At 43.8% G+C, this 21,389-nt stretch overlaps 1 protein-coding gene and 1 long non-coding RNA gene across 2 annotated transcripts; one reads left to right on the forward strand and one right to left on the reverse strand.

Annotated features, from left to right (window-relative positions):
* Window positions 1-4,338: 4,338 nt before the first annotated feature.
* Window positions 4,339-5,815, reverse strand: LOC128407526 (uncharacterized). The gene is made up of 2 exons (XR_008328823.1): window positions 5,712-5,815; window positions 4,339-4,951 (listed from the first exon to the last, which is right to left on the reverse strand). It is a non-coding gene; the product is annotated as an uncharacterized LOC128407526 (long non-coding RNA).
* Window positions 5,616-19,432, forward strand: ZACN (zinc activated ion channel). Its single transcript, XM_053375998.1, has 10 exons — window positions 5,616-5,748; window positions 6,264-6,323; window positions 8,892-9,052; window positions 9,794-9,838; window positions 10,080-10,186; window positions 11,619-11,788; window positions 13,233-13,357; window positions 14,368-14,572; window positions 18,023-18,217; window positions 19,094-19,432. Exons 2-10 carry the CDS (start codon window positions 6,278-6,280, stop codon window positions 19,288-19,290), a joined length of 1,251 nt encoding a protein of 416 aa, XP_053231973.1. The 5' UTR covers window positions 5,616-5,748; window positions 6,264-6,277; the 3' UTR covers window positions 19,291-19,432.
* Window positions 19,433-21,389: the final 1,957 nt, after the last annotated feature.

Below are 21,389 nucleotides of genomic sequence, written 5' to 3' on the forward strand. Positions count from 1 at the left end.
ATGGTTGCCTTTTCTTCTGAGATCATTCCAAATTTTGCACAGGGCTCACCTTCCACGGCATTAAAGTTTCTATGGTCTCCTGCCACTGAGAAGCATTCAGCAATCAGATGCATCCCAGGAAGCCACTTTGCAGCAATGTTCTCCTGAAGCACTTCCCTTCCTCGCTTTTATTGAAGGCTGCTGTTTACTTAGTAACCCCACTGTTTTGCAGAACCATCCACCTTGTTGATGTAAATCGGGGAAAAAGAGTTGATAGGCCTCAAAAGTCAACACTGTGGTAGCAACTGCTGTGGTGAGATAAGCCATGATAACAGGCATTTGCTGACGCTTCAGGAGTGATGGTGACTGACTGTTAAGGGATGAATATAATCTTAGGATTATAGCAATGGAAGGGCCTTCAAAGGGCATCTAGCACAATCCTGTGCAAGTGAAGGAAGCATACTGAAACAGCATTGACGGCAAGTGTTCATCTAGCCTTGCCTAAGAGCTGCTAATGATGGAGAGTTCGTTACCTTCCAAAGTAGTCTGTTCCACCGTCAGAACAGTTTGTACTTCCAGGAAGTTCTTCCTAACATTGTCTCAGGCCACATCTGTACCTTACATTTAAAGCAGTATCATACCACTTTAACAGTGATGGCTTCTCCCAAAGGATCTTGGTTGCCATTTGCTTGGTAATCTCTTTACATACTTGGTGGTGGCAGTTTCTTGTGAGATGTTCACATCCACACTGTGCCTGTAAAGCACGTGACTTCCTGCAAAGAATCCTGGGACCTGTGGTTTACTCCTCACAGGGTAACAATTTCCAATACCCTCAATTCCCAGGATTATTTGGGGGTAAGTCATGTGCTTTAAAGGTATGCTATTTGTTTCTAACCAAGAGTAAAGGTTGTCCAATGGTAAGTTATTGAGCTGGCCTTGGTTGTGCTTCTAATTCCTGCAACACTGCAAGTTGAGCCCTGTTCCCTTGAGGCCCTTTGGCCACCACACACCAGCAGCTCTGGGCTGTTCCCTAGCTGGGTGAGAGTGTAGATATGCCCTTTGGGACTCTGCTTCACACAGAGATCAGCTTCAGACAAATAACTGATTATGAATCCAAAGTATAGCATTGTCAGGCACTTAAAGAACGTAACAGCTGACACTGTAACACCACGACCCTTCTCTGCCTCTTCCACATCTCCATCTTTCAAGGGAAATGGGTGTGTTCTGCAAGGCTAAGCATCTTTCTAGTGCAAACAGCCTTACCTAATGATGTGAAGCAAGAGGAACAACAGGCACCAGGTGCCTCAAAAACCATAATGCAGCTCAGTGACCTGCCACCAGTGCACTTTCTGCTGCTTAATGGCCAATTAAAAGCAACGGAGAGCTAAGACTTGTTGCCACTTCACAGAGCCTTCCCCAATGGCTTAGAGTATAATGGGCAGACTTATACCTTGAACACAGAGCACAGCACTGGGATTGCATACAGCACTGTAGGGCATTCATCCCGAGCTGTATTGTGCTGGTCAGATCTGCCTGAACGAATTCCTATGCCCTAACAATAACCCAGAGATGCCTTTAATATAAAAGCACACATTCTACTCATGTAAAAACTCCAGGCAGGCCCCACAAATAACCCAGAGATGCATTTTAAATAAAAGGATACATTCTACTCATGTAAAAACATGCTGATTCCCGGACCGTCCGCAGGCCAGATTTAGAAGGTGACTGGGCTGCATCAAGAGGGAGGGTGGGATAAATAAATACCGTACATTTCCATGTAAAAGAATAGGTTTTTTTTTACTAAAAATAATGTTAAAAAGGGAGGGTAGTCTTATACACGGGGACAATCTTCCCCAATTTTCTTAATTTTAGTACCCCAAAATAGGGGGTGTCTTGTACATGGGTAATGTTGCCCATACGGTAAATGCAATGTTATTACATGTAAGTTTCAAGGCATCTCCATCTGCCATGAGGGTGACAGTGTTGCTTCAAGGAGCAGTAACTCTGTCAGCGTTAACTTACAAACTTACAAATTGAAGCTTTCAAATATATGTTTTGGATCTGAAGACAGTATTATTAGGGAACAGGGTTAGTCAAGAGCAGTGCTTTTTTTAAATGTATTTGTATTAAAGATTTTCTTGATTTACAGAAGTATGTGTAATGTCTCTCTCTCGTATCTTTTCCATGTAACATTTTTACAAATCAGTTTCATTTGTTTAGACATTGGGAAGAAAAGGGGGAGAGGGGTGGAGCGGGGGGGGGAAGCAGTGCTATTTTTCTAGAAAAAGAGGTGCTGGAAACTCACCATGAACACCTCCCTTGTTCTCTTAGAATGGCAGTGATGCCCACCTGAGAGGTTCTGGAATTGAGTTCCGGTGAGATGTCAAAGATTGGTTGACTGCAGGTCCAACAAGCTGTGAAAATACAGTTGACTGTCAGGCTGCTCTAAAGTTGTGGTGTGTGGCCCCGCAATATTCTGTGGGAAAGGACAGTTTTGTTGGTGAAAAGGACAACGGTGTGCAGTATTCTGTAACAGCTGAGGCTGCTTTTGAACAAGAGGTGTCCTATAAATGGGGCACATTTATTGATCCAGGTTCTTTTTTTCCTGCAAGAGTTTACAGAACAGGCAAAACTAATCTGAACCTGACCTGTATCTATGCACTGCTGTGCTGGGAATAAACAGTGTTAATTAAAAGGTCATCACATTTCTTCTCCTCTGAACGGCAATACATTGTTTGCTAGTGCTTCATGCATAAAAGCCCAGCAGTGCTCAAGTGGGTGTATGATTTTGAAGCGTTATGGCTGGGCTCTTAATCTAAACAGTCTCTGTGTCCTGATTGATTTCAAACAAAAAAAGCGCAATTAAACATACATCCAAGAAGGAAATTTATTTCCCCTCAAATGAAAGGATTCCAGTAATGCTATTGTTTGGACAAAATGCTAAAAGCTTCCCTTCTTTGGCCAATGGACTCATGCCAGATGGGCTGCCAGGAACATGAACTGCCCAGCCCTTTCAGCAAAAAAAGAGGGGGGGGGAACCTGCCAGGTGTACTTGAACCTGCATGTGTGCACTCACAGATCATTGCAGAGGGTGAGGTGGGGTGGGGTGGGAGGGAGAGGATTGTGGAGAAAAACAGAGGTAAAATGATGCTACCCAAACAAACCATCAATCTCCAGGTCTGGGAGCTATTCCATCTCTACCTGCTCAGAACACGAAATAATTGTGCAGGATGGGAAAGACGTGTCGTGAATCACAGAGAGAGAATAAGTAGCTAACAAGAACTGAGCAAATAATGAATGTGTCAGATGAAAAGAAATTTCAGAGAAGGCTGCCTTAGTTTAATCCAAACCAGGGGCAAAAACAAGCTCTATGACAGAATTCAACCCATATGCTCATGCCAAGTTAACTTTATGGGGTAATCCAGATTTAAAGATTGAGAGTCAACTCCTGTTTTTTTGAATGTGGGATACATTCATTAGATTTAGATCAGTTCAGGTGGGGAGAGTCACCCTGAACAGCGACTTTCTAGTTCTTCATATCTATGAACAGTGTCCTTTCAATACCACTGGGATTCCTTTCTATGTCATGTTTCATTTAATACTGGACCGACTTGAGATCCCCCAGCTTAAAACATGTCCAAGGTGACCCCTGCCTATCTTCTTGGGAAATGTTCAAGGAGCTTCTATCCCTACTAGTAGCGGATGTGAATATGTCTGCTTGAGACAGACCACTTCCGAAATTGTTCATAGGCACAAGCACAAATGGCTCAGCATTCCACAACAGCCAAGGATGTGATGTGATATTCTCTTCCTGGGGCAAGCAGCATGCCTGTGTTGCCCCACAGCAGATTGAGGAAAGGGGACAAAGTGGTTCGGGATGCGGGGAGCTGAAACTATACTGCCTTTAGGGGCAGCCATACTCACTGGCTGACAGGTTGCAAACCAACTGTGACAGCTCTCCCTCCTACAAAAGAAAGGGTGGGGGAGAGAATTCACCATCCACTCTTTATCAGATATTGTTTGAAATGCCAACTTGGCTCAGGGACAGTTTACCTGCCCCATTGTACTTTCTTAAAAGACAAAGTTTTGAACAAGGGTTGTTTCTTTTTGTTTGTAATAAGGAAGTATAATGACAACAACATTATACTGTGTTATTAAACGGGGGAGAGAATTAGAAAGGAGCTGCGTTGCTAAACCATTATAAAATAATGCAAACGTTGAAATAAAATATTAACCCTCCCCCCAACTAAATAGCTACTTTTGGGGGAGGGTTGAAAATAAAATAAACAGCATCAGTAGCAGCAATTATATTGCTGCCCTTACCTGCCTGCTCTTATACAAACTGGCAATAGTCTCATAAAAGATAATCATTTTATTTTTGTGCAGCTGCATACAGTGAGTGCCCTGAGAGTGAGACGTATAATGGGATTTTAGGATGTATATAGAAGTCCTTTTAGCTTTCAGTTGTTTAGAGCTGGTTAATGGAGGACTTGAAGAACCCCAGAAATCCATTTTCTCCCAGAGCTCTGCCTCACGCAACAGAATTGCTTTGCCAATTATTTATTTCCTGGCAGCTCTGTGCCTGCTGTCTGGGACAAGGACCCTGCACCTTTGACTTTTGTTCTGCATCATGAGTGTTAGCCTGCTGCTCATTCATTTGTTAGTGTCGGGTTTGAACCAACTCTTTGCAAAATGCTCTCTCCCGGCTTGCGTTTGGCTGTCACAAGGCAAGGGTTGGAGTGATTTGTCCTGCATAGAGAACTAATGTGGCAGAGGGGCTGGCAGCAGTCCTTCTGTACAAGTTTGGTGCAGAATTGCTCTACGGTGACCTTACCCCCAGGGAAGTGTGTGCATGGGATTCATGCTTTAGAGGCTTAGCAATCAGGAAAGTCCTTGCTTCGCATCTTACTTCTGCCACAAACTCAGTAGGGGCCCTCAAGTAGATTGCTAGCTCTCAGCCTCAGTCCCGCATCTGCAATAAGGAGATAGTAATAATGGCCTACCTTAGAAGGTTGTTGTAAGGGGTAGAATAGGCTAGCAAAACACACTGTGCTTTGAGCAACCAAATTGGTGGCTAGATTTTACGTTGTGCCATTTTATTTTATTTTACTTGTAATTGTTTTGTTTTAGAGTGGTTTTTATTCTTGTATGATTTATTTCACAGCTTTGAACTTTTGAAAAGCGGTTACAAATTTTAAAAATAACGCACCACTTATTTTGATTGCGTAGTCGCTTCAGACTCGAGTTGTCCCTCTTTCTGTGAAATATTTAAAAATGTATTCTAATAGCAGGTATTTGCAAAGAAGTGAGTCCATGTTTAAATCTTCATTGGCTGGAAGTAAATACTGAGATAAACCCTATATTTCATTTCCCCAATAGACAGAAAGAAATGAAAGAGAACACACACCAGCATCTAAGCACATAATAAACAAGGTGTTGGTTTTGTTTGGTTAGTGATGCAGAGAACTAATTTACACCCTTCTACACACACACACATTTCCATTGTGTTGTTTCACAATGGAGTGTTGTTGTTGCTGGGAATGCAATGAAAGCCCAGGAAATTATCTCCCAAAGGGCAGCTGTTGGTAGAAAGAAAACCAGAGGGTTGCAGAGCTTTGTTGTTCATGAATTGAAGCATGGCAGGCTGACATTACAATCCATCCCCCAAAAGAGATAGCGTAGTAAATGGCCTATATAAAAACAGGTTCTGTGATGCTCAGGTCAGCCCTTACCTCATGTCTGATGTGAACAGTGTGGCATCTTCTGCAGGTATGATGAATAAGTGTGTGTTGATTGCAAATTATCCTGGGGGGGGGGGGTCCAGAGGCATGTAGATTTTGCAAAAGGCAGCTTTTGTTGAATCTCTTGTCCTGTGTTCATGTGGTTACAGAATAATAAGTATTGTTTGACTGCCCCATAGCCTCAGAAGAGAAGGCAGAAGCCAATACCTAGAGATGATAACTTCCAGAAAGCCGTGAGTGGAGAAGCTCAAGTAGCCCTCACTCAGTGGAGAACAGAGAGAGATACATATTTTTGTAAGATTACGTGCTTTGTAATGTGAGAATACCCATGAAAGTATCGTTAGGCAGTCCTACACACCTGGAAGCCACTTCAGAGTTCAAAACTAGCAGAATTGAAATTTCCATCTCCTTTTCACTGGCAGCTTCATGCTCTAGCTGTGCCACCAACCCTGTGTGACAAATGGTCATTTTGGCTCTCTGTGCTATGAATTGGTGCCGAATTTACCTTGCATTAGAGCCTGCTGCCATGCTTTCATATTGCAGGACCTTAAAAAAAGATGACGGTGACAAGGATCTGCCTGAATCTCTTCCTCTTGGTGCTAGGTAAGAGGAACTTCCTTTTTTTTTTAACGCTGTATACACTTGGGGCAGTACAGTGGTACCTCGGGTTAAGTACTTAATTCGTTCTGGAGGTCCATACTTAACCCAAAACTGTTCTTAACCTGAAGCACCACTTTAGCTAATGGGGCCTCCCACTGCCGCCACGCCACCGGAGCACAATTTCTGTTCTCATCCTGAAGCAAAGTTCTTAACCTGAGGTACTATTTCTGGGTTAGCGGAGTCTGTAACCTGAAGCGTATGTAACCTGAAGCGTATGTAACCCGAGGTTCCACTGTATGCAGTTACTGTGTCCTACCAGCACAACAGGACTTTCTCCCCTCTCCACAGCCCACCCTCCCCAAATTGGCTTCAGATGATTGGAGGAAAGCCCTAGAACAAATTTAGGGGGCAGGTGGGGGGGAAGGAGAGGAGGAGAAGCAGAAATCCTTACTCTGATGGAACATTCACTTATTACAACGTTGGATGCAACCCATATAGTCTAACCGATAGGTGTCTGCTCTTGGTTCCACTAATGTAATGCAGAAGCAGTTTTTAATTGTTAGAGGGTAAAGCTTTATTTAAAAAAAAACACAGAGAAGGGCAAAAGCAATGTTCTAGGAAACAGCTTTTCCTCTATGCAAGCAAAACAAAATGGAGGAAATGGCAGATATGCACCTAAACTCATACATATATAGGGAATCATCATTTACCCTTTCAATGGGTAGAAGAGGGAGGGAGGGACCTGTTCAAATGAATTTTTAAAAGCACATATTCCTAGTGTAACACTAAGGATGAGGGAGAAATTTGATTCAGTTTGCGTTTGAGCTTTCCGAAACAATACACAATGCAAAACTCAAATGTTTGTCAAAATGTGTACTCCTCTGAATTTTGCAGTTCAGTTCTCTGGGCAAGTACCGTATTTTTCACTCTATAAGACGCACCTTTTCCCTCCTAAAAAGTAAGGGGAAATGTGTTTGCATCTTATGGAGCGAATGCAGGCTGCGCAGCTATCCCAGAAGCCAGAACAGCAAGAGGGATCGCTGCTTTTGCTACGCAGCGATCCCTCTTGCTGTTCTGGCTTCTGGGATTCAGAATATTTTTTTCCTTGTTTTCCTCCTCCAAAAACTAGGTGTGTCTTATGATCTGGTGCGTCTTATAGAGCGAAAACTACGGTAACGTGTACAAAAATGAAGGTATTTGGGTACAGTCTAAATGAAAATGCATTTATTAGTGAAAATAACATACAAAAAATGTATATTAGGGAAAACTGCTTGCAAAAATATGTATTTTAGGATAATTTTCATGAGGACTTAAAAAAAAAAGCAAACTGATAGGGAAATGGGGAAAACTGAAATTACGATTGCAAAAAATGGAGAGAAATGGAGGCTTACCCATCTCTGTGTAGCACACAATACATCTAAACACAAGGCGTCAGATGGAAAAGAAGGATTAGAGGGCAGGGGAGGTCTTCCTCAAAATTTCTCATCTTCCTCTTTTTTGAAAGCATTAACCCCATAGTTTTTTCCCAGCATGATGCAGCTGGCTGGTGCTAGCCCTGACCATGCCATTGCATGTCCATACAATTGCAGCTTTTCATCTAATATGCTGCTGAGTCTCTGAGGGGTGAGGAGCCTATGGCCCTTCAGATACAGTAGTACCTCGGGTTACTTAATTCATTCTGGAGGTCCGTTCTTAACCTGAAACTGTTCTTAACCTGAAGCACCACTTTAGCTAATGGGGCCTCATGCTGCCACTGCACCGCCGGAGCACGATTTCTGTTCTTATCCCGAAGCAAAGTTCTTAACCTGAAGCATTATTTCTGGGTTAGCGGAGTCTGTAACCTGAAACGTATGTAACCTGAAGCGTATGTAACCTGAGGTACCACTGTACGGTTGTCATATGTCCAGAATTTCCTGGACATACCCGGAATACTACAGTTGAAAGCAGTGTCCAGGAGGAAATAGGCTTAAATGTCGGCAGTGTCATTTTTGCCGATTTCCCTCAAAAATAGCTGAACAACTTCTGTCCGGATTTTCACTTTTTGAAATATGGCAACCCTGCTTCAGGGTTTGTTGGACTCCAGTTTCCACCAGCCCCAGCCAGCATGGACAGTGGTCATGGACTTAGGAAGCCAGAGTCCAACATCTGGCAAGCCATTCCTCTCCTACAATGCATATTAAAAACAACAGCACACATTTAACTTGTTTTTATAACAGTATAACTACATTGTTATAAACAGCCCTGGGACATTATGGTAAAACGTGAATAAGAAATCCTACATGGTATTTTGTATTTGGATTATTGTAAATTGTTTTAATTGTAAAAATTAAATTGATGAAAGAAAGAAAGAAAGAAAGAAAGAAAGAAAGAAAGAAAGAAAGAAATCCTACAAATACATATATGAATAGCCATTGCAGAGCAAAATAGTTCTGTTGCCTAATAGTTGTGAGTGGAATAATTTGCTGCAAATACCCTCCGTATTTCCAACATAAAAGAATCAATGTTTGATTTGAGATGGAGTGTATTATATGAACAGCTCTGAAACGGAGTACTTGTGTATTTTGCTTTTAGCAGCCTTGCCTCAGATGACTTGGCAAGAATCTATCAACTCCTTGGAAGTGAAGTTATTAGAGTCACTGCTGAATACATATTCCCCATCCCTGATGCCCAGAAATGGAACCAGCCCCCTTGTGGTGGATGTCAAGATAGAGATGTCTAACGTGCTTCATGTGGTAGGTATAACAACTTATCCCACGCTTACAAATTGACATTCTGTCTGCAAACAAGGATTATACTAATATAATGTTCATGTTCAAAATAATGTATGTTCAAACCACCCCGAGACCCATGGGTATAGGGTAAGGGGTATAGGGTATACGGGAAAGGGGACGCGGGTGGCTCTGTGGTCTAAACCACCGAGCCTCTTGGGCTTGCTGATCAGAAGGTTGGCAGTTCGAATCCCCGCAACAGGGTGAGCTCCCGTTGTTCTGTCCCAGCTCCTGCCAACCTCGTAGTTCAAGTAGATAAATAGGTACCGCTGTGGTGGGAAGGTAAACAGCGTTTCCATGCACTCTGGTTTCGTCACGGTGTTCTGTTGCGCCAGAAGTGGTTTAGTCATGCTGGCCACATGACCCAGAAAGCTGTCTGTGGACCAATTCTGGCTCCCTCAGCCTGAAAGTGAGATGAGCGCCACAACCCCATAGTCACCTGGGCTTAACCATCCAGGGGTCCTTTATCTTTACCTTACCTATAGGGCAGTATGATGATGATGATGATGATGATGATGATGATGATGCAACTGAGTATAGATGAATCCCAAGCTGGAGCTGTTATATGGAAGTGACAACAGTTTTTTGGCCAACATAAAAGGGCAGATTTTTTGGAGCCATGTTTTATTGAAAATTCTTGTATGAACATGTTTGTGTGTGTGCATGTATTTGTGTGCGTTTGACCTTGAATTCTTTATCCACTAGGACATCATGCAATACACTATCACATCTGTCCTCGTGCTTTATCAGGTAATGCTTAGTCTTTCTTATCAAAGAACTGGGAAGTAATAGGAGATAGAGCGGTCCTGAAGGCAGGCTCCACTCTCCACATTGTCTGCTCACACTTCCTGATCAAATAATTAGCTTGATCATGTCCAAGGGATGCTGAAGTGATACAGTTGGTGAGTGAAGCAGATTTTAGATTTGAAAGGGTGGGTGAGGGGAGGAGGATACAGTCAAGATTAACGTTTCCTTTCACTGAAATCCTCAGTCATGGTATGCTGAACAGCTGGCCTGGAATGAGACAGAGTTCCCCTTCACCACCATCACTGTGCCCTGGGGTTCGGTGTGGACTCCTTCCCTCACAGTTCAAGAATCGTGAGTAGCCTTGAAAAATGTACACATGTACCATTCCACATATGTCCCAAGGGTTTCTCCAGTCTCTGACCCTGAAAAAGGCACAGGACAGGGGTAGGGACCCTGAAGCCCTCCTCCAGGTTGGACTGCAGCTCCCATCAGCCCCAGCCAGCATGACTACTATTCTGGAATGCTGGGAACTGGAGTCCAGCAGCATCTAGAGGGGCCCAGAGTCCTCATCACTGAAAGAGGGAATGTGGAAAGGAATAGGAAAATGTGAGAACAGCATCCGACACCGTACCAGACCCAAAGTCCCTGGGATGTTGCATATAGGGCCAGATGATGACAGCCATCCCATTGCTTCCCACCTGCAACCTGTGGCATCAGGTCCCCAGAGGTATGATCCTTTGAAATGTACCCACCTGCCATGAATTTGTCCACTCCTTTTGTAAAGCACCCATCTCCTTGAAGGCAGAAACCTATACAGCCTTGCACACAGAATAATCTGACAAGGCGCCGTACCATCTCTCTCTTGGCCAATGCATCAACTGATAGGAGTACAGTGGTACCTCGGGTTACAGACACTTCAAGTTACAGACGCTTCAGGTTACAGATTCCGCTAACCCAGAAATAGTACCTCGGGTTAAGAACTTTGCTTCAGGTTAAGAACAGTTTCAGGTTAAGAATGGACCTCCAGAACGAATTAAGTTCTTAACCCAAGGTACCACTGTAATTCTCCACAAACACAGAAGAGTGTAACATACTGGCGGATGGGAAACTTTAAAGGTAAAGGTAAAGGTACCCCTGCCCGTACGGGCCAGTCTTGACAGACTCTGGGGTTGTGCGCTCATCTCACTCTATAGGCCGGGAGCCAGCGCTGTCCGCAGACACTTCCGGGTCATGTGGCCAGCATGACGAAGCTGCTCTGGCGAGCCAGAGCCGCACACGGAAACGCCGTTTACCTTCCCGCTAGAAAGCGGTCCCTATTTATCTACTTGCACTTAGGGGTGCTTTCGAACTGCTAGGTTGGCAGGCGCTGGGACCGAGCAATGGGAGCGCACCCCGCGGCGGGGATTCGAACCGCCGACCATGCGATCGGCAAGTCCTAGGCGCTGAGGTTTAACCCACAGCGCCACAACTTTAGCTAAGCATAAATTCCTTTTCTGGATTTCATTTCTCCCCATTTTCATACAGCATTGTGTATCTTCATATTACGATGTGTGAAGACAGGAGAGGGTCTGTTATTAAACCTTGAGTCAGCTCTTCCTGTACCACCACTCCTGCTCATTTTTCTTATCCACCTGCCCAGGTGCCCCAAACACTCACCTTGCGGGCGAGTTCCTAGTAGATGCCACTCTACATGTCAAAACAGCATCAGATGCATGCTGCAGCGAGCAAGGAAGGTCCCCCTCTGCTGTCCCCCTTGTCTTACAGCTCCTTTTGCTTACCGAAGGTTTGAAGTGACATGGAAAACAGAATCTCCTCCCGTAGCGCTTCACAGTGATGGGAAAGTGGAGTTTGCGCTCTCTCTGCGCATCGACAGCAACTGCAACTTTGATCTCTTATACTACCCACGAGACAGCACTCGCTGCACTCTGAGCTTCTCCTCTCTAGCCAACACGGGTAAGTGAGATGCCTGCTTATGCTGGGCAATGCAAACGTCAGAATCTGGTAAATGTAGTGCAGAAGGAAATAGCCTGGCAAGACTGCTGGTTGAAAGGGTAAATAAAAAAGGTTGATTACTCATGGCAAACAAACCTATTCTAGGTATAGTTGTTACAAGATGGAACCAAGAAGTCAACAGAAGCCCATGCTCATTCTGACTGAGCTAGGAGAAGTCGCAGGAAGGAAGCCTGAAAGGAAGTGATCTACTTTAGGAAGTAGTTACTAAAAGTGAAGGAATCAGTGAGGAGAAAGGACAAGTTGCTTGTCTGTCCCCCGCCCCACCCCTCCGCTCAGTTCAGGTGGGGTGACTGTGTCCGGGAGTCCACTGAGGGACCAAAGGGTCACTACACCTCTCTCAATGGCTGCCTGTGTGGAGTCGTGGCATCCAATCCATGTTGGGGGGGGCGACTCCCTAGCACAAGTTTGACCCCACCAGGTTCCTATCAGGTAGCAGGCAGGCTGCCTGATGCAGGATACATACCCAATGCCTTAGCCAAACCTACTCTTTCCTGTAATCAATAAAGCTGTGGCCTAATTCAACCCAATACCAGTCTCATGTGTCATTCTTGTGTCCTTCCCATCACCTGCCACAGCCATTATGTGCCTGTGCCAGCAATTACCAAGTCAAATAAGAGTTCCGTATGCCGACCCTCCAAGTGTCCCTATTTTCCAGGGAGCTCCCTGATTTAGAGAAGCCGTCCTGGTTTCTGATTTGATCCCTGAATATCCCACTTTCACCCCTATTTTCATTGGAGAAATGTTGGAGGGTATGGAATTATCTGACACCTGAGCTGTCCAAAGGCAATCCTGTACAGTGGTACCTCGGGTTACATACGCTTCAGGTTACAGATGCTTCAGGTTACAGACTCCGCTAACCCAGAAATAGTACCTCAGGTTAAGAACTTTGCTTCAGGATGAGAACAGAAATTGTGCTCCGGCGGCATGGCAGCAGCGGGAGGCCCCATTAGCTAAAGTGGTGCTTCAGGTTAAGAACAGTTTCAGGTTAAGAATGGACCTCCAGAACAAATTAAGTACTTAAGCTGAGGGAAGTTTTTAAAATAAAATGTTTAATGTTTTATTACATTTTTATGCTGGTTGGAAGCTGCCCAGAGTACTGGGGCAGCCCAATAAGATGTGTGGGGAATAAATAGTAAAATTATCATTATGGAATGGGACATCCCTATTTTCATCAGAGAAATGTTGGAGTGTATGCCCACGTGAGGTTTGCCTTAAGGGGAACATGTCTTGGGGTAGCCTGACTTTATGGTCCTTGGGGCTCTTTCCAACTTAGATGCAACTCCTTCTATTGAAGGGAGCATAGATTGGACTCCTAAAATCTCTCTTATACTTCCATTGAATATCCAAAGAACTTGTGTGTGTGTGTGTGTTTAACTCTTTCAAGCCAATGAGCTGGAATTCAACGTCTCCATTCAAAACCAGATTCTGAATTTAAAGCGTGAATACCTTGTCACAGACGTGAAAGTCAGCAGCCTGAAGAATTTGCCACAGCCTTGCTTTGTAGTTATGGTAAGGAGATGAAATTGGACTATAACTCGGAGAAGGCATGCAAGGGGCTTCTTTGCTGGGTCTTGCATGGGTGCGTGGGAATGTCACAATGCAGGACCTCCCTGCACCATGTGCCTTCAGCCCTGCTGGTGAAAGCAAAGAAGGCAAGTGAGACAGAGCAAACTACTTGGGAGGAGCTGCAGGGAATGCTCTTCTTGGAAATGTGAACTGTACTTGCAGCAGGGAACCTATGCTATTGGACTCCAACTCCCATCAGCCTCAGACAGCAAGGCCAATCAGCGGTCAGAGATCATGGGGTTTGTAGTCCACTGACACCTGGAGAGACACAGGTTCCACAGCCCAGATTTAAGGAGCATCTTTAGTTTGCTGCTGCAACATGGTTTTTATTGTAGCATTTCAGAGGATTGAGAGCACTCCGCATACATTTTTTTGTAATCCTGACAACAACCTTGTAAGGTAGGACTAGATCAGGGATGGAGGGAATGAAACCCTCCAGGTGTTGTTGGACTCAAACTCCCATCAGCCCAAGCCACCTTGGTCAATGGTCAGGGATGATGGGATTTGTATTTGAGCAGCGTCTGGTGAGTTGCAGGTTCCCCACCCCTGGTCTAGAAAAAGTTCACAGGGAGGGGGTTCAAAGTCCGCTTTTAATGACCAAAATGTTCACTTAAGAAGATTCAGTGCACCTTTGGGCGAACGTCTGCTTTTAGTTGACTTTGCTTCTTTCTACATTAATGGCCAGAAGGGCATGATTGACCAACTTAGGCAAGCTGCTTTTAAAACGTTGCTTGACTTCGCCAATTCCACATTAGATGTCGTCGTACTTGACTATAGTGGAAAGTGCCAAAGCTGGTGTTCTTCTTTTGGTATTTACTTATTAGAGGGAGGTTGATTAAATAAATAAATACAACTTATCCAGCCACTTTGCCAACCAATGCCGATGTTTTGCGAAATGCTGAAAGGCTCAAATGCTCATTCCTTTCACCCACAAACCCCAACCTCTTTTCTAGGTGAAGTTAGAAAACACAGGAATGCGAATCGTCCTCTCTGTAATTGTGCCAAGCCTGGCACTCGTGGTAGCTGATCTCTGTGGCTTCCTTATCCCACTCAAAGACAGGCTGGCATACATGATCACCTTGCTGTTGGCTTACCTGGTGTTCCACTCCTCACTCATTGGCTCCTTGCCCGGTTCTTCTTCCTGCAACCCATTGCTCAGTAAGTTGAACAGGCCAGGAAAAATTAAGTAGCAAAACTGCAGGCGGAATTGTATTACAAGCCACATGAGGCTGTAGCCCAAAATGGTAGCCTGTGGTGCAATTCCCTGTAAAGTTGGTAACCAATTAGAGGGAGAAACACACATTATGGAGTGCAGTGAGTGGGGGGTTAACTCCCCCCCAGCTGATGTACCACAATGGACATAAAAGCTGCCCACAGCAGCTTATTGGAGATCAGCAGAGATGCAATGGACAAACGCTGTCTCCTTTTCAGCAGGCTGAGTAGCAGGATTAGGCCTTTCCCTCTCCTTAGGTGAAAAGCCAGGAGAATTTGATTTCCATCCCCTCTGCGGCATGTGGGGAGGAGAGAGTGCACTCCCCTGCCCAGCACATGGCAATGAGCATGAGTCACACTGAGGAGGGAACATGGCTTCAGGGAGATTGCCAGGGACAGGGGAAGAGCACTGGCGAGCTGAAGACTCCTCAGCCTTCTCTTAGAGAAGCCAGTCATGATCAGTCTTGAGGTGCCGGACTTCGTCACACCGAAATAGTACTACAGTGGTACCTCGGGTTACATACGCTTCAGGTTACAGTCTCCGCTAACCCAGAAATAGTACCTTTGGTTAAGAACTTTGCTTCAGGATGAGAACAGAAATCGCACAGCAGTGGTGCAGCGGCAGTGGGAAGCCCCATTAGCTAAAGTGGTACACCTCAGGTTAAGAACAGTTTCAGGTTAAGAACAGACCTCCAGAACAAATTAAGTTCTTAACCCGAGGTACCACTGTACTCCTTATTTCTTTACTTACAATAGTCTTTCCTGCCAAAGTGCCTTTAGTTAATTTTTGCTGGATAAGTTCTGTGTTTTAGCTGCTGGAATTTGTTAAAGGGACTGGATATTGTTAAATTTTAGTGTGTCAGGGGTTGTTTTGCTTTTGTAAGTCACCTCGAGAGCTCATCCATACTTCCTGTCAGGCTGCATTTCTAGGCACAGGCCCGTGCTTTTAAAGCACCGTGTCTGAGCACAAAAACCCATTCTTAAAAGCTGAATCCCAGCAAATGGCAATCCATAAGAAACCCGTTTGTTCTGATTCAGCGTTAAAGAGCAGGTTTTCACAGGGAAAGTGCTGGGGCAAAATAAAGAAATAATGCTCAGACATGGTGCTTTAAAGTTTGGAATTGTGCCTAGAAAGTGCAGGGCAAAAGGTAAGTGTGGATGAGCCCTGGGTTTCTTTAGAGAAATAGGCAGACTTTTATTTATTTTTCTTTTTAAAAGGAAGACAGCATCAAGACAGAGTCTAGTGAACTATAGGTCACAGAGTTGGGAAGGAGAGCTTGCCAGAGGGACGTCATTTTGGTCAGCGGCTGGGTGTTCTTCCTACTGTGCAGTGCTTCCCCAAGCACTTCTTGTGAATAAGAAAAACAATGCACTGATTTAGTTAAGAGCCCCTCTCCCAGCACACAGTTCTTCACCCTAACTCAGAATATCCTTTGTTGTGCACTGAGGCGCACAGGAATGAGCTAGAGTGCTGTGGAACAAGAGCCTAAATTCTCTTAATTAAGCTTAATCAAATGGTTCTTACATCAAACGGCAATATCATTCTATTCACCATTTTATACACTGCATAGCTTCTTACAGAAAGAGAGGGAGGTGGGTGGGTGGGTGGGTGGGTGGGTGTGGGCGTCTCTTCCTATATGCATAAAATTGTAAGGCTGTCATTGTGCAGCCCTTGTGGAAGGATTTGTAGTGCCTCATCACAACTCTGGATTTGCATGGAGTCAGGGCAGGAGAGGAGCAAAAGAGAAGGCTGCTTACATGGGCAGGGGGACACCCACACACACACACACACACACACACACACACACACCCCTTGCTTTTCAAACATGGTTGACTTTGTTGATGAATAAGAGACATTTGTTAGGATGAGTCATGAGCCATGACTCATATGCTCCTTCCCAGACCAGTTTTAATGGCTGTTACAAGACTGCAAAGTGAAGGTTTCTTTCTTTTCCACATGCATGCACATGGCCAAACTAAATATCATATTAATAGAGATAGGCAGAAGGTTGATCTGTTCTGCTGATGCATCTTTGGGTGATTTGTGGTGTATTGACCAGGAGTCTGACTCACTATTGTTTAAGAATAATAGCAACAAAATGTCACCAATACTTAAGCTGAGATTCAGACCTGATGACCCATGGGGTCCCTTCCAACACTATAATTTTATTATTCTGTTCTGTGACTCCCCCACTACCCATCCTAAATGATATTGCTGAAATGAAGAAAGTTTAAGGTAACTGGGTATGGATTTTTGTACTGAAGAACCAGGAGCTCTGTTCAGTTCTGGAACTTAGAAGCAAATACCTGGGCTCAGAATTATTTAATTCTAAGCACACACCATTTTGCAACAGGCACTGGTTCGTAGATCCTGACATTCTAATAGAATACAATGTGCAAAACTAAAAGTCTGCCTGCCCCTGATGCTAAACACATCATCAGTGTCCTCTTTTACAAAATATTTTTTTTAATTGGGCCTGTATGAGTGAGATTCAGGCTTTAGCTATTCCTACAATGGGGTGGGGTGGCGACATGAGAATGATGTGTTTAACAACACGTCTGGCATACACATGGGTCAGGGATGGGGAACTTCTGGCCCTCCAGATGTTGTTAGGCTCCAACTCCCAGCAGCCTCCTCTTTGAATGGCCAATGGTCAGGGAGATGGGAGTTGTAAAGCAACAGCTGGGGGAGCACAGGTTTCCCCTCTCTGGTTTAGGCTGATCGATGGTAGGAATGACAATTGCAAGTAAGCAATTGTCAGTACAGATGGAACTCGATTCCACTTATTGCTCAACTTCATCATTTTCTGATACTGCCAAAACACTTGCTCATTCCCTCCGAAACGCTATTCTTTATTGCTCCTGTTCCTGCAATGAATAACACTATAAGGATTGCCTTCATCATGTGCCTCTTCAAACCTGTCACTTTTTTGTTCCCTGTGCCTGGTTCTCTTGTCCTTTGCAATACAGTACAAAAACCTTTCCCTCATCTTTTGAAATCACTTCATGCTTTTCCTCTGCTCAATCTTTTAGCTCTGCCTTGTTTTCTTCATCCTGGTTGAAGCCTCTTGGTTAAGCCTCAGCTCACACTACTATAAAAATTCCTTACTTTGCAGCACATTATCACTAAGGAACGTAATGCGGTCAAAAGAGTGGTCACGAAGTCCAAACATCAAGGCCAAGCAGGCAGTTCCAGCCCTCCTTTGTGGCAATCGACGTAAAAATAATGTTTTGTAAAAATGATGATTTCACTGGAAATTATGTGCATGCTTATTTTGAGTTTTTCAGTCCATGTCTGCTAGTTTCCCTCTGGCATTCTACAGTTATGCTAAACAATTATCCAGTGATTCGCTCAACAGCTGTGCAATTAATTTCCTCTTTTTTTCTAAACTCCAGGTTATTACTACATCAGTCTCCTGGTGTTACTATTCCTTAGCACAATTGAGACTGTTTTGGTGACAAAGTTGGTTACTGACAACAGTAATCTCTGGCTGAATTGTGGATGTCAGTGGGGAAAGGGAAAGGCTACCACTATGCTACCTAAAGACCAAAGCAATAATCCAGAACATACAAAAGATCCTGGGAAAAGCGGTAGGTGCTAACGGGAAATAAAACAGAATGATATTCCCCAAGCAAGGTGACTAGTAGCAAGCCACATTTCAGTGTGCAATAGCCTTTCCCAAACATGGGGAACTCAACTACCATCAGCTCCAGCCAGTATTGCACCAGGCTGGGGAAAGCTGGTCTTAACAATACAACATCCTGATGCAAGCAAGCCTCTGGATCCACTGAAGGCTTTGTGGCAGGAAGATGGTGTAGTGCCAAAGAATGATTGAAAAGAATCAGAAGTGTAATTAATTGCTAGCGGGGCCACCCCACTCTCTCCCAAACTCTGCTATGGTATTGCAACAGAAAGGTGGTTCTGAATATCAATAGATGGACAGCTGCAGCAACATGAGAGCCTCAACAACACACCCTTGAAGCCTTAAGGCAGGGGAACTCTGTCCCAGTTTTGTCCTCCCTCTTGCCAAGCAAGTATCTATCCTGCAAAGAAAAGAACCTACTTAAAGTACAAGACCTCCTTTATTCAGAATTTAACAAGCCCAATCATTTTCTGAATTCTGATCAGAGGCAAAATTCATTTGTTGCAGAATCTGGGCCCAAACAAACACCAATGCTTAGGAAAGGGGTTTGGATCTACACTAGAACTATGAATGTATTAAATATATCAAAGGGGTTTGAATTCAAATTCATCAATTACCAGCTGTTTATTTTCTCAAAGTCCATCGGTAATACTTCAAATGTACCTTTCAACAGCATCTCGGGTTCTGCTTATTTTGTTTTCTGCGGCAATCACCCAAAAGGGTTTGCATAAGAGATCACTTGAATTCCCCCTCAGGTGCTTTGGTCATATGAAGCTTGCAAGCTGAGCATTCATTCAGCTCGTCTTTCTCCTTTACCTTGTAGACTGTGGGACAACTGAAGAGTCATCACATCTCAAACAAGCTTCTGCCCATGTGGACAGGCTCTTCTTCTTCATCTACTTTGGACTGGTTGTTGTGTTTCATCTCCTGTTTTCCGCACTCTGGCTCTTTTGGAAATGCGAATCAGGGAAGCCTCCAGGAGAAGACTATTTAGATGGAATCAAATGGGAACAAAAATAATGGTGCCACCCTTAAAGCCGTGTAAAGCCTTGCTTTGTACTGAGTTGAAGTTATGCATATTTGCCGATCCTCTATCTGCATAATTTGCTTTGATCTAAAGATTTATGGAAAATGGAGTGCATTCAGCAGTCTTCCAGGAAATGCATTTTGGGCCTTCAGATCTTTCTCTGAACCGATTAAATTTTTAAAAGGAAGAATACATTGAAAATGGTATTTTAGATGTGACACAAATGATTGCTTCTCCCTAAAAAATGTGGAGAGTTTTCCCAGTTCATGTATGTTGCAGAGCAAATGTTCTCCAGTACAGTAGATGCTTTACCCTGATATTATTTTGTGGGCAGGTGGAAACCTTTTCATTTTGTTGGACATCTGGGGATTAGTGGAGATATTACGTATTTTTGTTTTGTGGTACTATTTTTCTATTGTGTATAGGTTAGGTTTATTTGCATTTTTGAATTATTGTCAATCATTTTATCAATAGAAAGAATGAGTGACACCCAGTTGTGTCTGCCCACTTTTGCAACAGACTTCTGCTCACACAACAGGGCTTCCTTTTCTTCACTTCTCTCCTGCAACCCCTTGCCTGTCCACCAAATATGCTTTGGACAGTTGTGGTGGCACTCTTTGGAGCAGGTTTAGGGGTGTGTGCAGGTCTGAAAGAGGGAAATATAGGAAGGGGAAATTCATTCACCTGCAATCAATAAATATTGCACATAAACAACTACAGAGCAGTAGCCAGGGCTACCCTGCTCCTAGAAAGCCCAGGTAGTTTTCACTCACCTATCTGGTAGTGTATTGCTGCTACCAGCATCGTACAATTACTGAAACGTGGCTCTCCAATTACACCTAGATTAACCTTTGTGTGTACTATTCCTCTTTCCCTCGGATCTGCATTTTCCAATAAAAGGACAGTGTAGAATTACTAATGCACAAAAAGAAAAGGAGTACAGGTGATGCCTTTCATTGCTGCTATGATAAAACAACCAGATGGATTAAGGGAATAACATTCAGTCTTAGTTCACCTGCCCAAAAAGACAACAGAAGAGACATGACTCAGGAACTAGCTAGAACAAATACTGAGAGAAGAGTAAAGGTGCAAGGTACATGCAGGTGGAAAGCCAGAACTGTACCAAATCCAAGTTTTCTGGCTCACAAATACACATTAACCACTTGCTGCGTGTGCTGCCCTTGCTACAAATTGCATGTGTGAATGGGACCAGAGATCAAGCACTGCAAACAGAACCTGCTTACCACCTCAGGCACAGTGCATTTCAGTGGAGTCTGTTCATATCTTCAGCTGTGAGTATTCAACAACGCATGACTCAAGCAGTGAGCATGTGCCATATGAACGGGCCTAACAAAGTCAAATCAGAGTCTTGCAAGAAGCAGACATGCAAATGTGAATAAAAGGTAGAGGTCGCTAGTAAGAAAACCAAATAGTGTGGGGGGGTAACCTACCATTAAGAAACAAATGTTTTGTTTTTAATAATATTGAAGACAGAAGCAGCAATGGGATCACACAGGAGCTGTTAAATTAAGTGTTAAATAGCTCAAGCAGCTTTCTATTTCTTGTCCTAACTTTTCTGCATCTTGGTTAGGTGAGAAAAGTTGGTTGTGTCATGGGAATTGTGGAAGTCTACAATGAGTACAAGCAGGTCATCCATACTTCCTAGCAATGCTTTGAGAATATACCACTCTTCCTCATTCTTTCCCACAAGTTTGTTTCTAGGTCAATAGGGCTAGATAATAATTATTCTCAGATAATGCTAGAATTGTAATCCAGGCAATTGATTTCTCTAAATTGCAGTAAGAGCACCGATTGCATCAACACTTGAGGCATTTTTAACAGGGGTCTGATTTTCCTACTTAAAGTTTTAGGACTGTTTCAGCTTTAAGGAGGAAAATCAGACCCCTGTTTAAAATGCCCAAAGTGTTGATGCAATCTGTGCTCTTACTGCAATTTAGAGAAATCAATTGCCTGGACTGCAATTCTTTTAGAAGCAGAACATTGTGATCCAGTAGTTGAAAAGTAACAATCCAATATATCTGCAGTTTATCTTTGGAAGATGCATTACCATCACCACTGAAAAACACTCAAA

Source organism: Podarcis raffonei, chromosome 2 (assembly GCF_027172205.1).
Source record: "Podarcis raffonei isolate rPodRaf1 chromosome 2, rPodRaf1.pri, whole genome shotgun sequence".
Taxonomy (NCBI): domain Eukaryota; kingdom Metazoa; phylum Chordata; class Lepidosauria; order Squamata; family Lacertidae; genus Podarcis; species Podarcis raffonei.